Source organism: Drosophila innubila (assembly GCF_004354385.1).
Source record: "Drosophila innubila isolate TH190305 chromosome 3R unlocalized genomic scaffold, UK_Dinn_1.0 2_E_3R, whole genome shotgun sequence".
NCBI lineage: Eukaryota > Metazoa > Arthropoda > Insecta > Diptera > Drosophilidae > Drosophila > Drosophila innubila.
This window is the reverse complement of record NW_022995380.1, coordinates 12499945-12513202: the sequence shown is the minus strand read 5'-3', so window position 1 is coordinate 12513202 and position 13258 is coordinate 12499945. Positions and strand designations below refer to the sequence as shown.

Sequence of the window (13258 nt, the reverse complement as noted above, 5' to 3'; positions counted from 1 at the left end):
ATTCTTTACAAAAAGAAAAAAAAAAAACCAACTAAAATAAGATACTAGTGAAAGATATACAATTTCAAGTCAGTTGTTAATCGGCGCTCATCTGTGCTGGCTGCAAAGGTTGAAAGAGTGTCCATATCGAATGGAAATATGATTATGTGAAGTCACATTAAAAGTTCACAGAAGATATAAAGTGAAGAAAGAAAATGCAGTTTATGTGTTTGCTGTTTATTTGTCAGACAGGTGATTATCATCATCATCATCATTATCAATTGCTCCAGTTTTGCCTAATGCACTTTTCACTTTGCCAGTTTGTTTGTGGCACACTGCAGCAAAGCTACAGCAGCTGGCCAAATCAATGGGCAGACCTAATCAAAAAGTGTATGAAGAAGACAAGAACTATTCGTATACTGATTACAGTGCCCAGCTGGGCGATGCAGCCAACAATCAATTGGGGGAGTACATAAATGAGGAGACGAAGGTGAGGATGCTGCTGGAAAATGCAATGCAAAGGACCTCGCCCGCAGTGCAAGTAAAAGTGACAAATGAAGTGGAAAGTGCCATGATGACGATGCCAAAGATGATGATGATAATGATGATGATGAGTGGGGCAAAGAAGCAACCAAGGCGCCAGTCTAATGGAAATGGGCATGAAAATGACATGACTGACACACAGAATGTAATGCCATCAATCCAAAAGGACAGCAGCAGCTTAATGAGCCCCAACACGCTGCCAATATCGAAAGGGCATAACGTTGCCAACATCACTGACAGTGGCATCGATGGCCAAATGGTCAACGATGAGCAACTATTGCGACTGCAGAACTACAATTTACTCTACAATGCCGAAAGGCAGACGTATTTTCAACTGCACACCAGCAATAAACCGTGGCATGACAATCGAACAAATCGACCAAACAATCCAACCAGTCCAACAACTGGTAATCGGCTGCTGCATCAGGTCGTCGGCAACACATTGAGTGCTGCCTTTGGTTTGAATACGAATACGAATACGAATACGAATAATGGCCAGGATACTATGGGTATGGCCACGCAAACTGTTCAACTCTATGATGCCGCCTCCTTGCGTCAGTCACGCTATAACCCCTTCAATCCCACGCGGTGAGCTTTTAAATGATTCATGATTCCAAAGTGTCTTTTCTTTCCATACCCAAAGGCTATTCGAACGTGCGAGTTGCCCTTGCTGGTTGCGAATATGTGGAAGTCCAATATGGTCTTTTTTTATCAATGTTGAACCTATAAACTTTCGACACGCTCTCTAGGTCACTACTCATAATATGAAATATCTTAGTTAATTAATTAAATTAACAAATTTCCTTTATGTTAACATAGTTCTATTCTATTCTTTATTATAACTCATCACATTTGAATCATTATAAATATAAATAGGTTTCATTATTATAATCGGTACAATACCAAATAACCAGTCTGAATCTCTATTAATATGAATAGTTTGCTATGCACATGGCATTAATCCTATAAAAATTAATTCTCAATTATAATAAACAATAATTATTGTTGTTTCCAATTATGTAATATACTCGAATTATCGTTAATTCATTATCATCATCACAATGCATATTCGTAGCAATCTGCAGTTGTATCTTAATAAATAAAAATATTTTATTTTTCACATAATCATAACTATTTCTTCTGTTGTGCTCAAATATTTCTCATTACAACCAAACTACAAAAAATGTTTTATGTATTTCTATCTATGCATAACCCAAAGTTATTCTCTGCTTAGTTATTTCTCATCATACCCAAAAATCATGAAATGTTTCACCTATTTCTATTTCACTGAAAATATTCGTAACAATCTCAAAACCATATCTATTTGTGTCTTCTGCCATCGACAGCATCATCATACATGGCTGGCTGGGCAATGCACATGCCAATGTGTACAGTTACCTGGTGCCCGCTTATATGAGACTGGGCGAGGGTAGATACAACATCTTTACCGTGGACTGGGGACGTGGTGCCATTGCGGACTATATAACAGCCAGTTACCGGGTGAAGCCAGTGGGTCAGGTGCTGGCCAAGTTCTTGGACTTTTTGCACGAGGAGGCGGGCATGCGGTATGAAGACCTACAGCTAATTGGCTTCAGCATGGGCGCCCATGTGGCCGGTCTGGCCGCCAAGCACGTGCAGACGGGACGGGTGCGTGTTATACGCGCCTTGGATCCCGCACTACCGTTTTTCCGTTACGCACAGGAAAAGGAGCGTTTAACAAAACAGGATGCCGACTATGTGGAGGTACTGCATACAAGTGTCGGCAGCTATGGCTTCGATCGTCCATTGGGCCACGTAGATTTCTATGCCAACTGGGGCAGCCAGCAGCCTGGTTGCTTTTGGCATGAGTGCAGCCATTGGCGGGCCTTTGCTCTCTTCACGGAGAGCCTCCAGCCGAGAAGTGTCTTTGAGGCCAAAGGTTGTCAGACCACAGAATGGCAACAATTGACCCGCCACAAGCAATGCCCGCAGCAAACTGGCATCCTTCTCAGCATGGGCGGCGATTTGGGTGAATTATCAATGGAGCAATTGGCACAACGTGAAGGTGTTTATTATTTTGAGACCAATGCGAAACCGCCGTACAGTATTAAAGACCCTTTATAGAGTTTCCGTCTGTGTCGCAGAAAATGTGTTAACAGCATTGAAAATGAATATGGCGAAAAATGGCAGGAATAATAAAAAGGCAACAGCAACAACTAAAAAAGCGTAATGAGCAAATGTGCAGCGCGCATTTTTATTTCTAATTAGTAAGTGCATTTGTGTGTGTGTGTGTGTTGTGTGCATGTGCATTTCTATTCGTTTGAGTGTATGTGGATTTCTGTACATTTCTAAAAGCTATACAGCAAAATTAAAAAATGCTGCCATGTGTAAAATGCTTTTCATGCCAGTCACAGGCAGAAAAAATTAGAGGGGAAAAAGAAACTAGCAATGGGCATGTGAAACACACAAACAAAACAAGCCAGAGTAGTTTACGGCGCCATTTTGGAAACATAAAAATATTAGCAAACATTTCTGAAAATACATTAAAGTATGCTAAAGCAACTGAATTTAAAAATAGTTGCTGATATTCATTAAAAAAATATTTCAGTGAATAAGGCGACATTTTAAGTTTGTATTTCGAGCAGTGATTAAAACCGAATTAAATAATTATTCCGAATCGAGTATTTCGATAAAAGATTTGTGCTTTTGTTTGCAATGCGTACTTAAATTTTAAATAATTTTATTTTTCAACGTTGAATGTTGGCAAAAGTTTAACACTTCAAAGTTTAAGGTCTTCAATCCGATTTAATGAATTCAGTATTCTTAATATGTTAGTATACTACATTTGGCTGCTTTTTAAATTCATGAAAGGAGCTAGAAAACTTGTAAGTTGCATATTCATTAATTTTAAAGTCAACTGTCGCACAAGTTGGGTGGCAAAAAGCGTCACTAAAGCAGACCAAACATGGGGCAACTGCTGAAGTCTTTCGCCAGACGCAAATTATGAGCGTATATAATTTGTAGCCTGCTTTTTGGCGCGAGACCTACATAAATTACACAAAATATACACACACACACACACACACAGACACTGGTAGAAAGAGAGACAAGATGCAACTGTTAACGATTCTGCTCTTCTAATGCTAAACAGAATCTAACCGCCGACAGCCTTCCCCCGTCTTTTTTCCTCCCCGTCGCTAGCTATCTGTTTTTCTCACACTAGATCGGTGCATGCATATTGCATGTTGCATACTTGTAGGCGCATGCCACATAAATTAAAGATGGCGTTGCACGTTGGCAAAGTTAACGACTTGGCACTGCACGCATTACGCTTTAATTGGCCCAGTGAGTAGCAAAATGTTTTATTCTTTTTATTTCTGGCCAAATGCCAAAATGGTGCACGACTGCCATTAATGTGATTTTTCCGCATCATTTGACTAAGCAAGCCAATTGCCGAAGCGGCCAGCGAAAATGGAGAAAAGGCCAAAGCAAAACGAAAGAATGGAGGAAAAATGGAAACGTGAGCAATAAGAAATGACGTGCACAAATATTTGTAGAAAGCAAACAAAGTCTGTTTTGTTTCTACTTCGCCTGTTCTTGACTGCGCTGATATGTAGGCTACATATTTTTATACCCATTCTGCGAATTCTTGTTAGATTCCCTCTCATTGTTTCTACCGAAAGCTAAGTAAAATATTTGCCAAAAAATATATCATTCTCTTAACATAAATATAACTTCCATCTGCATTTAGATAAGAATACTGCATACCTTGCGGTCAGCCAGCGGCGAGCACCGAGCCACAAATTGCATATAAATTGTTGTTAATAAAGTTATAAAGCTTTTGTTTTTTTTTTTTTTTTAGGCTCTCAGGCGACTCTAGTCAGCCTGAGGCCTGAGTTTGCCACTTGAACTTTGTCATAATGGAGTTTCGCTAAGCTTTGAGGTGTTGGTCAAGGAGGGGTGGAGGAATGAAATGGAAGGCCATCTAATCATAGAGAGCGGCAGAAGGGGCTGATTTTGTTTTCTATTTATGGGCTAACTTTCCTGTAGATTCATGAATTAAGCACTTAGCTAGACTTTGTTGGGCTTAAAGAATTTGCTTTGTAAATGATTTTCACTAGTTAATTATCAACAAATAATTTAAAAAGTACCAATTTAAACATTTTAAAGCGCTCCAGAAAGAACTTGCAACTGTACTTGCATTGTTTTCTTTCTTAAATTCGTATCATAGTAAATGACATTATTAATTTTTTTTATTAAATAATATTGATTTACTATAGATTAAATTAAATTGCGATGCGTGGATGTAAACCCAGTTTGCCCAAGAAGTGAATTTTTTTAGCTTTTATTCTTTGGTGTTTTTCTTTAATTATCTTTTTAAAAAGATTTAATTATTTTAAATTATTAAGTTTAATTTTATTATTATAACAAGTGTCAAAATAATACAAAAAAACTATTAAATGAATAAAAGCATGGTTTTTAATTAAACTACACCAAACCTTTGCTTCAAATATTAAAATGACTTAGCAAACCTTACTTTATACAATTGTTTAACAGTTGCTTTTGTGGGTTAATTTAATTAAATAACGGTTAGCTGTCACAAATTGAATTTTCTTACCACAGCATAGATTCTAAGTAGTTCATGTTTCTATAACAGTTGTTTTCAAGGCACACACACTAACTCTTCACTTTGACACACACGTAAATTAGTTTGGGAAAACTCAAACTTAATTTGCGAGCAAGTTTCGTGCAATATTCAGTTGTTGTTGCTGTTGTTTCACCAAGAGACATAAATTGCAGTTTGAATGAGTTGCAAGAACACAATGTGCAATATCCCGTCACTGTTGCCAGTTGTGCGCTGCAAAGCAAACTGAATTGCCTGCCCTGCCCTGCCAGTGGTATCAAATAAACAACAACAACAACAACAACAACAAAAACGCGCTAATTTGTATAGTTCTTCTTTTTTTTCTCTTTTTTGTTGTTGTTGTTGGCCAAGACGCTGGCAGCCAAAAGGGGAGAAAAAAGGTTAGCAGCAGTCAGAAAGACAGTCATCACTTGGAAGCCCTTCAAATGTGTACCTCTCCTCCTCTCTCCACCCCTTCCAGCAACCAAACCAACCCGCCAGCTAAGAGTTGATTTACGTACTGAGAAAATAAAGAGAACTGAACACAAAATGAACTGAACACTGAACCGAGTTGAGCTCAGACACAATGCATTCCTAATTCCTGGCAGTCCCTAACCCCGATCCGAACAAGTAGCTGGAGCTGTATTTTTTGTATACTCTTGCAGAGGGTGTATTAATTTTGTCACGTAATGTGTATTGCATTAAAGGAGGCGTGAAAGACCTCACATATATATATATATATATATATATATCTTTATAGTTCTCAATATCTTTCAACCAAACTAACAAATTGTATTATTATTATTATTACTAATACTTTATCACGTAGAATAAAGTTCTCTGCAAGTGTATAAAATCTTCGTCGAAGTTACCTTTTCTTTCTGGTATTTTTGTTTTTTGTTGGTTTTAGTTTTGGTTGCCAGCTTAGTCACAAGGCATCATAAAGTGTCGCACCGCGCGTTTCCGTTACCTGGCTGACTGCCTCTGACTGCCTGTGTCTGCCCTTCTATATACTCGCACCTTCCTGTCAAGGCTGTCAGTGCTGCTTCCTGATGGTAGTGCTAGTTCTGGTGGTGCAATCGGTGGTGGTGGCTGCGCTAGTGTGCGTGCTTAACCCGCAATGGCTTCCGGCGTGCACGCACTGCCAACAGAGACGGAGAGCCTTGGTTTGTCTTTGACAAAAAGTGCACATTACTTGGGAAAAGCATTTGGATGCATTTGTGCTCTTATTGCTGTAATGAGCTTAAAGATTACATTTTCAACAGCCTTTGAGTGCTGGCTTGAGTCGGGTAAATACAAGTTCAAATAGCAATTGCAACAGAAAGAAATAAAACCTGCAGCTTGTTTGTGGACCTGCAGCAAACAAAGAAAAAAGACTGTAGAAACAATGAAACTCATTGCAACAGAAAGCACACAAAACTGTGGCAAAGACAAAACCATATTTTGTATGCCAAACCAGCAGTAGGTGGAGGCCAAAATACCTGGGTAATATACACAGGTAGTCTAGCACAGCAGGGTGTGCAAAACTGTTGAAAGGTGTCGCTGCAGGACTGGCTATTATTATGGCTCCTTTGAATCGTAAAGAAACCCCATGACCTTAATAGAATCATTTCATTCACCCTTAATAAAAGTTGAATAGAACAGATAACTAGCAGATATCGTAATCAAATCTGGTCAACTTATAAAGTAAGCTTTTAAACTGATAATAACCTCAGCAAGGTCACAAAATTCATCTAGCAATTACATCATTTTACATTGGAATTAGAGACAGCAATTCACTTGAGCTAAATTTCAATGTGAACAACTCTGAAATCGACGCAGACACTCAAACAATTAGTTTAAAAAGGTGAATGAGGGTTTTGGGGTACTGGGGGAGATTTGGGAGGTTTCGACCATGGTTGGGACTAGCTGAAGCCCTACAAAAAAGTTTCAGTATTTGCGCAAACAAATTGGATTATTCGATTACGTGTTTTTGTACCAGCAAGCAGGTAAACAAAGTGAGGGTGCATCAAGGGTATAGAGGAGGAAAGTGACACAAAGCGAGCGAAAGAGAGAGGGGAATTGAGACGTTGGCTCTTTCAGTTTTGTAAAGCGGCCAAGGGAACAAGTTTTAAGGGCGCAATAGGGAGATTGCAGAGTTACAAGGGCTTAGTTCAATTTTCAAAAAGCAGTTCTCTCTTTGACTTGCATTTGATTTATATGGTTTTTGTTTGTAAATTGGCAAATAAAACGAGTTTGGGAAATGAAAGCTAGAATGTTGATTTGAAATTCGCTTTTAAATATGATAATTGTTGGAAATCTATCCAAATTTTAATAAGGTATATTAAGACCAATGTTCCAAATATCAAAAAGGTTCTTAAAATAGTTTATAATGTACATTAAGAATAATTCACTATTTTACTTAAAAACTGTCCAACGCATAAAGATAAAACACACTGTGTAAATAAACAATAATTAATTTAACAATAATTAATATTTAAAAAAAATAATATTTAAACTTAACTTGAGAAAAAAAGATTATTTATGAGCTTTCCAGATCCTTAAAAATGCCCTCAGTAGCTTGTCATTAGCTCTTTTTCAGATCTTTCATTTACTCGAGGAGTTTTTAATGTCAACTAATTGACTCATTGAATGATTCGCAAATGGAAAGAGTGTAATTGGATAAAGAACCAGTTAACGGTAAACGACATCGTCGACAGTTGTCAACTGAGGTAATAAAATTAGAGCTCTATAGAGCAACCGCATCAATATGTTACCTGTGGCAACTGCGGACATCCACACTCATGACACACACAGACAAATTAAAAGTCAATATATATTGCACACACACACACACACACACACACACACACACACACACAAAGCAAACTCTTTTACAGCACGAGGAGTAAAATTTATTGTTTCAAGCTGATTTAATTGTTGGAAATTGTTATTTGGATTTGGAAATGAAATGGGAATTGCCTCAGCTCACACTGTGTGAGCTAGATTTTTAATTGATTTATGTACTATATATATGTTTCATGTATCTTTAAACTACAGTTGGATTTATATATATTTTTATTTTATTCTATTATATTTGTTACAGCCCGCAGTTGACACGTGCAGCTTTTTGTAGCGGCAATGGTGCGTATGAGTGATTCTTAATTCACATTTAAATAATTCAAAGGCTAGGCTAAGGTCAAAGAGCAAACATACCAAGCCATCGACTTGATATTTAGCTTGGCATGAAAAGTTTGTGTTTTTTCGGTTCTCTTTTTATTATACAAAGTTTGGGTGGACTTGGGTGCGATAGTAGTCCTAATGAGCTGTGGGTAGCCCGCAGCAAAGGCGATGGCCACCAAAACAAACAAGCAAACATGCAAGACCGTAAGAGCAAGGCGTTAAAGTAAAGTGTGAAAGTTGCCAGAAAGGATAAACGAATGCGCTGCAAGGCATAGGAAATATGTTGTGTTTCTATTGCCATTTTCATTGAGTGAACGTTGAGCATGCGCAAGTTATGCAGAATCGATAGATACTTAGATACTTAAGCAAATGTGCGAGTTTTGCTGACTGGCAGACAATTAACCCTTTACGTGCCAATTGGCTGCTAAATAAATTAGTACGCACATGTGTGTGTGTGTGTGTGTGTTGATTGAAAAACCAAACGTTAAGGTCCAACAACAATGTTGGCTAGAAATCAACGTCAGCCTCTTGGCATTTTAATTGCCATTGCGCCTTCAAGTGGGGCCATAAAAAGAGTTGTCTTAAAGGCATTCTGGTAAGCAACTTGGGTCCATTAAATACGCCTAAAGTTAGGCAACAACTAACTGACTTTTCATGGCAATTTGGCCAATCAGCATACGGCCCAGACGTATACGTAATTTAATTAAAGCTGATGTTGATGTTTGCTGATGCTTTTGTTTGTGCTTTTAATGAGGTTAGTCAAGTAAAATACGCATACGCCATGTGTAACAGAACGAGATTCATCACATCTGCCATTTATGGTTGTTAGGCAATTGTTCTAATTGACTTAATTTTAAAAGTGTTTTTAAATTATTTATAAAATTGCTTGAAAATTGAACCTATATATAATTAAATTAATTAAAAAACTTGATTTTAATGAACATATTGTAAATCTAGATAACGAATTGGTCATAATTTTGAGCCCTTTTCTTAGTTGACTTAAAGCTTATTAAAAGCAATCATAATTTGAATTATTTTACACTAAAATTTAAGTATTTTAAATGCTTTTACAAAGGCTTATAGTATTAAAAGTAAATAAACGAAAATAACATTTAAATGCAGTGCGACAATGCTATTATTTGGTTTGCGAGTATTCCACTTAAGCGCAACTTTAAATATTACACTCACACACAAACGAATCGTATGGAAATGCGCAAGGGAATCTGACAAAACGAGAAAATAAAATTAAAAAGGAATCGTAAAGACTCTCGACATGCCACAATACAAATTGAAGTGCTCTACATTATAATTCATTGCACAAGCCATATGATTTTTTCAATTCCTTGTTGCTTTTAATACCTCTCCCTTCCCGTTCTAGCCGAGCAAGCAACAATTTTTAACAATGACATTCACTCTCTGGCCAGCAGATACCAAGTCTGGACGACCACCAAGCCCAAGCGTCAACCCAATTCAACGACAACTGCAGTTGTAACTCCAACCCCAGAGAATCCAGACTGCAAACATTGAAAGTTGCATATGCCATGTGTCCAATTCTGAATCATATTCAGATTCAGTTTCAGTTTATAGAGTCCGAAAGAGAGAGCGAGTACGAGTACGAGTACGAGTACGTGTACGAGTTCGGTTTCGAATCCGGGTCCGGGGACAAAATGCCCTACCGCAATTTTTGCCGTTTGTTGGCATTTCTGGAGCATGTTTTTTTTAAGTAACGTTTTTTCATTTGGTTTTCGCCCACACAGAGAAACTCACGTATTTACTTAAATTGTAATTGTAAAGCATGAGTGTGTATCTCGTTTTTTTTACACACATACCGTTACTCAATGCGGGAGGAATACACACACATACACACCATGCTGAAATGAAGCAATTTAACATAAAACATTTTTTATGTAGAGATTTTTCAATTCTTTTCTGTTGCCATTTGTATAAAATATTAAGAGTTAAAAAAGTAGCTTAATTGGTGGTAGCAAACGTTTATTCAATTTTTGCAAACAACGTATTACTAAATTTACATATTATTAAAAAATCACAACATAAAGTAATTTTTAACATTGTTAATTTCCATTTAAAAAGGATACAAAATTAACAGTTCACAATGTGAAGATTAATTTTTATAGGCAGGTTTCTCCTACAACAACTTTTCAAAGACAGAAATTTATTTATATTTTTATAGTAGATAAATTCGATTCAGACAGAACAGAATAGACATTTTTTTTAAAGATCATCGCACATATGTTCAGCTCGTTTTGATAAGAAATTTAACACAATTTTCAAACGATCCATCAATCCATCTACTTGAACTAAAGCCAAACCAAATTGCACGTTTTTACTTTCCGACCTCAGCTTAGTTCAGCAGCTTGTTAAGATTCCAATTACAGAACCAACTACATGAGCCTTGGCAAGTAACGAACCCAAATTCAAGTAGCTCTCATCAGAAGTTTAACGAGTGTTTCGTTTATTTTTTCTGGTATAAATTTTATTAAATTTGAAAACCGATTGGAGCTCGTACTTTTAAAGCTGCCTCCAGCAGTATCAGTCAAAAGTTTATCTAACATTTTTGTTTTTATTTGTTTTGAAAATGAGAGGAAACATTTTGCTGTTGTTGTTGTGATTTTATTTTTTGTTGATTTGAGAAATTTTAATGCATCCGGAGAGAAGAGAGAAAAAGGGAATAAAAAAAAATTTTTGGCACAGGCGCAACTTTTGCCACAACATTATGAAAATTAAATGAAAATAATCTTAAATACATTACGTATACGACACGTTGTTGCTTGCTGGGATTTGGCTCTGAGTGTGGGCAGCCTTTGGCAGCATTGGTACTGTTTTTGTTAAGTCTTAAAGGAGCAAAGCATTTATATTAAAAAAAAAAGGAAACCAGGAGATTATGTGGAGACCACATAAAGGTAAAGACTTTAACAGAGATTTTACTTCTTGTGCAAAATTTCAACTAAGACTGGCTTATATTTTCGGTAACTCGAATTTGGGGCATAAATGGATTATTTTTGGCGATTTAATGTTCTTACCCCATGCATTGTTGAACGGCAATTGAGTTCAGCTTATCAATAGATACTAACCTGCAAAAGACAAAGAGAATGAGAAAAAAAATACGATTATAATGAGAATTTCATAATATGAGCGTTCTTATGTCTCATCTAATGAGGAAAAAGTCTATTATAAAAAAAGTACGCGATAAATACTAAATATTAACAAAGTCTACGTGTATAAATTTCGATTATAAAAGATACTTGACGGTTCGTATAAACAGTTTACAAGCTAAGCTCATTTTATTATGCTGTGATCTAATGCTGCAAATTGCATTTCCCTTTTGCAGTAGGACAAGGAAAATGAGACACGACAACGCTTGGACCTTGCCTCGAGGCGTTGTTGTTATTATCATTGTGGTTGTTGTTAGCTAAAAAAACACCCGAGTTGTGGGAAGTAAAACGTAGCTAAGAGCAGATAATCAGAACTATAAAAAGTGCAGCTGTAATAGCAAATGAATAGCGGAAGTTTAAGTATTCTGAGTGGTCTCATTCTACTTTCCTTTAAAGCAGAACATGGCTAACAACTCTGGTGGCAAACAATATGAATGCTGTGTAATGACTGACATTAAATCAAATCGAATGATTTAAAGGTTTGCTGATTACCCTCCCAACAATTTGTAGACACTTTTACTTTACTTTTACTACGTTGATAAGTTTCTCAGTTCAACTAATTTCAAAGTTGAAATGGACTTTTGAACTAGTTTCATGGATGCAACTGTTGCTCTTTCTTTTATTACATCTTGACTGTGTAGCTTATCATACGACTTTCAACTTTAAGTTACGCTTAAGCCAGCTACACTTCCTCACGTAAGTAAATAACACTTCATACAGCTTTCAGTCTATCCCATTTTAAAACTCTACTCGCACAATCAATATCGCACAAGTTTTATTAAAAAAGAACACATAAAATACAACACATATATGGCAAAGACAAGATGCACGTGACGTCTCTTGAGCATGTCGTGTTGCCTTTGCTCACTCACCAAATTTGATTTCTAATGGCAACACTTCTTGTTTTCTTTGTCCAAAAGTTACTCAAGGCAAAAGACAGAAAGAGGGAGAAAGTATAAAGAACATGTCCACAGCCAAATGGGATACAAAAAACATATTGAGAAGGACAAACAGGTTGTGCGCATTTCGTGCCCGCCAGCCAAATTTCTTGTTGCATGAGAGAACTTGAAGCATACAGATAAACATTGTGTTGCAACCGTTTCACGGAAATTGCAATTAAAAAATTTTTAAGAATTAAATATTCAATTCAATTATAGTCATGAAGACAGCATTTGCATTCCTTAACATTTTCTTTAATGGTTTTTAAAATGTTAACCAATTAAAGCTTTATCAATAGAATAACAAAATTCCAATATGTAATTCAAATAAAGCAAATATTAGACTGTAATTCAAAATTTTATATGGGACGTTCTGTGTCAAAATTCACTTAGATGGAATTTAATGATCTTGGTCTTAAATTAATAATTCCTACTAAAAATATTCGAGCTCAACAAGTTATTTGAAAGGGTATTTACAGACCGCTTAGAGCAAAATAAAATTTTTAAAAGTATTTCTTTTTTTTTTTTTTTTTGTTGTTGCTTTTTGCCGCCTTTCATTTGATGACTTTTTGTGGCAAAAGGAACGCTTAAGGATACTTGTGCAAGATTTATGATGTGTTAGTTTTTTTTCGAGTGGAGTTGCCACAGCCTCAGCTCACTTGCGCATCATCCCATGCCACACCCACACCCACACCCACACTAACATTCACATCCACATCCTTATCCGCATACTCAACCCATCTACAACCACTTGCAACATGCATATGCATGTTTTTATCCAAAGGATGATGACGGGGAGGACAAGGAGGAGGACATGCAATTTTTGTTCGTTGGCAAATGGCGCTCATTTTTTAATGAGC

At 36.6% G+C, this 13258-nt stretch overlaps 2 protein-coding genes across 6 annotated transcripts in view; one reads left to right on the top strand and one right to left on the bottom strand.

Annotated features, from left to right (window-relative positions):
* The window catches only part of LOC117791867 (uncharacterized RNA-binding protein C660.15), a 107244-nt gene that overhangs the window by 21502 nt on the left and 72484 nt on the right, over positions 1 to 13258 (bottom strand). Inside the window, exon 1 of one of the 5 annotated variants that reach the window (XM_034631777.1) lies at positions 5120 to 5254. The exons of the other annotated variants lie outside the window; for them this stretch is intronic. Within the exon in view, the coding sequence (XP_034487668.1) occupies positions 5120 to 5145 (26 nt within the window). The 5' untranslated portion in view covers positions 5146 to 5254. Of the gene's footprint in view, positions 1 to 5119; positions 5255 to 13258 lie in introns of those variants that run through there. 5 annotated transcript variants of the gene reach the window in all.
* Positions 347 to 2739, top strand: LOC117791917 (lipoprotein lipase). Its single transcript, XM_034631852.1, has 2 exons — positions 347 to 1110; positions 1869 to 2739. The coding sequence occupies exons 1-2, from the start codon at positions 347 to 349 to the stop codon at positions 2623 to 2625; spliced, it is 1521 nt and encodes a 506-aa protein (XP_034487743.1). The 3' UTR covers positions 2626 to 2739.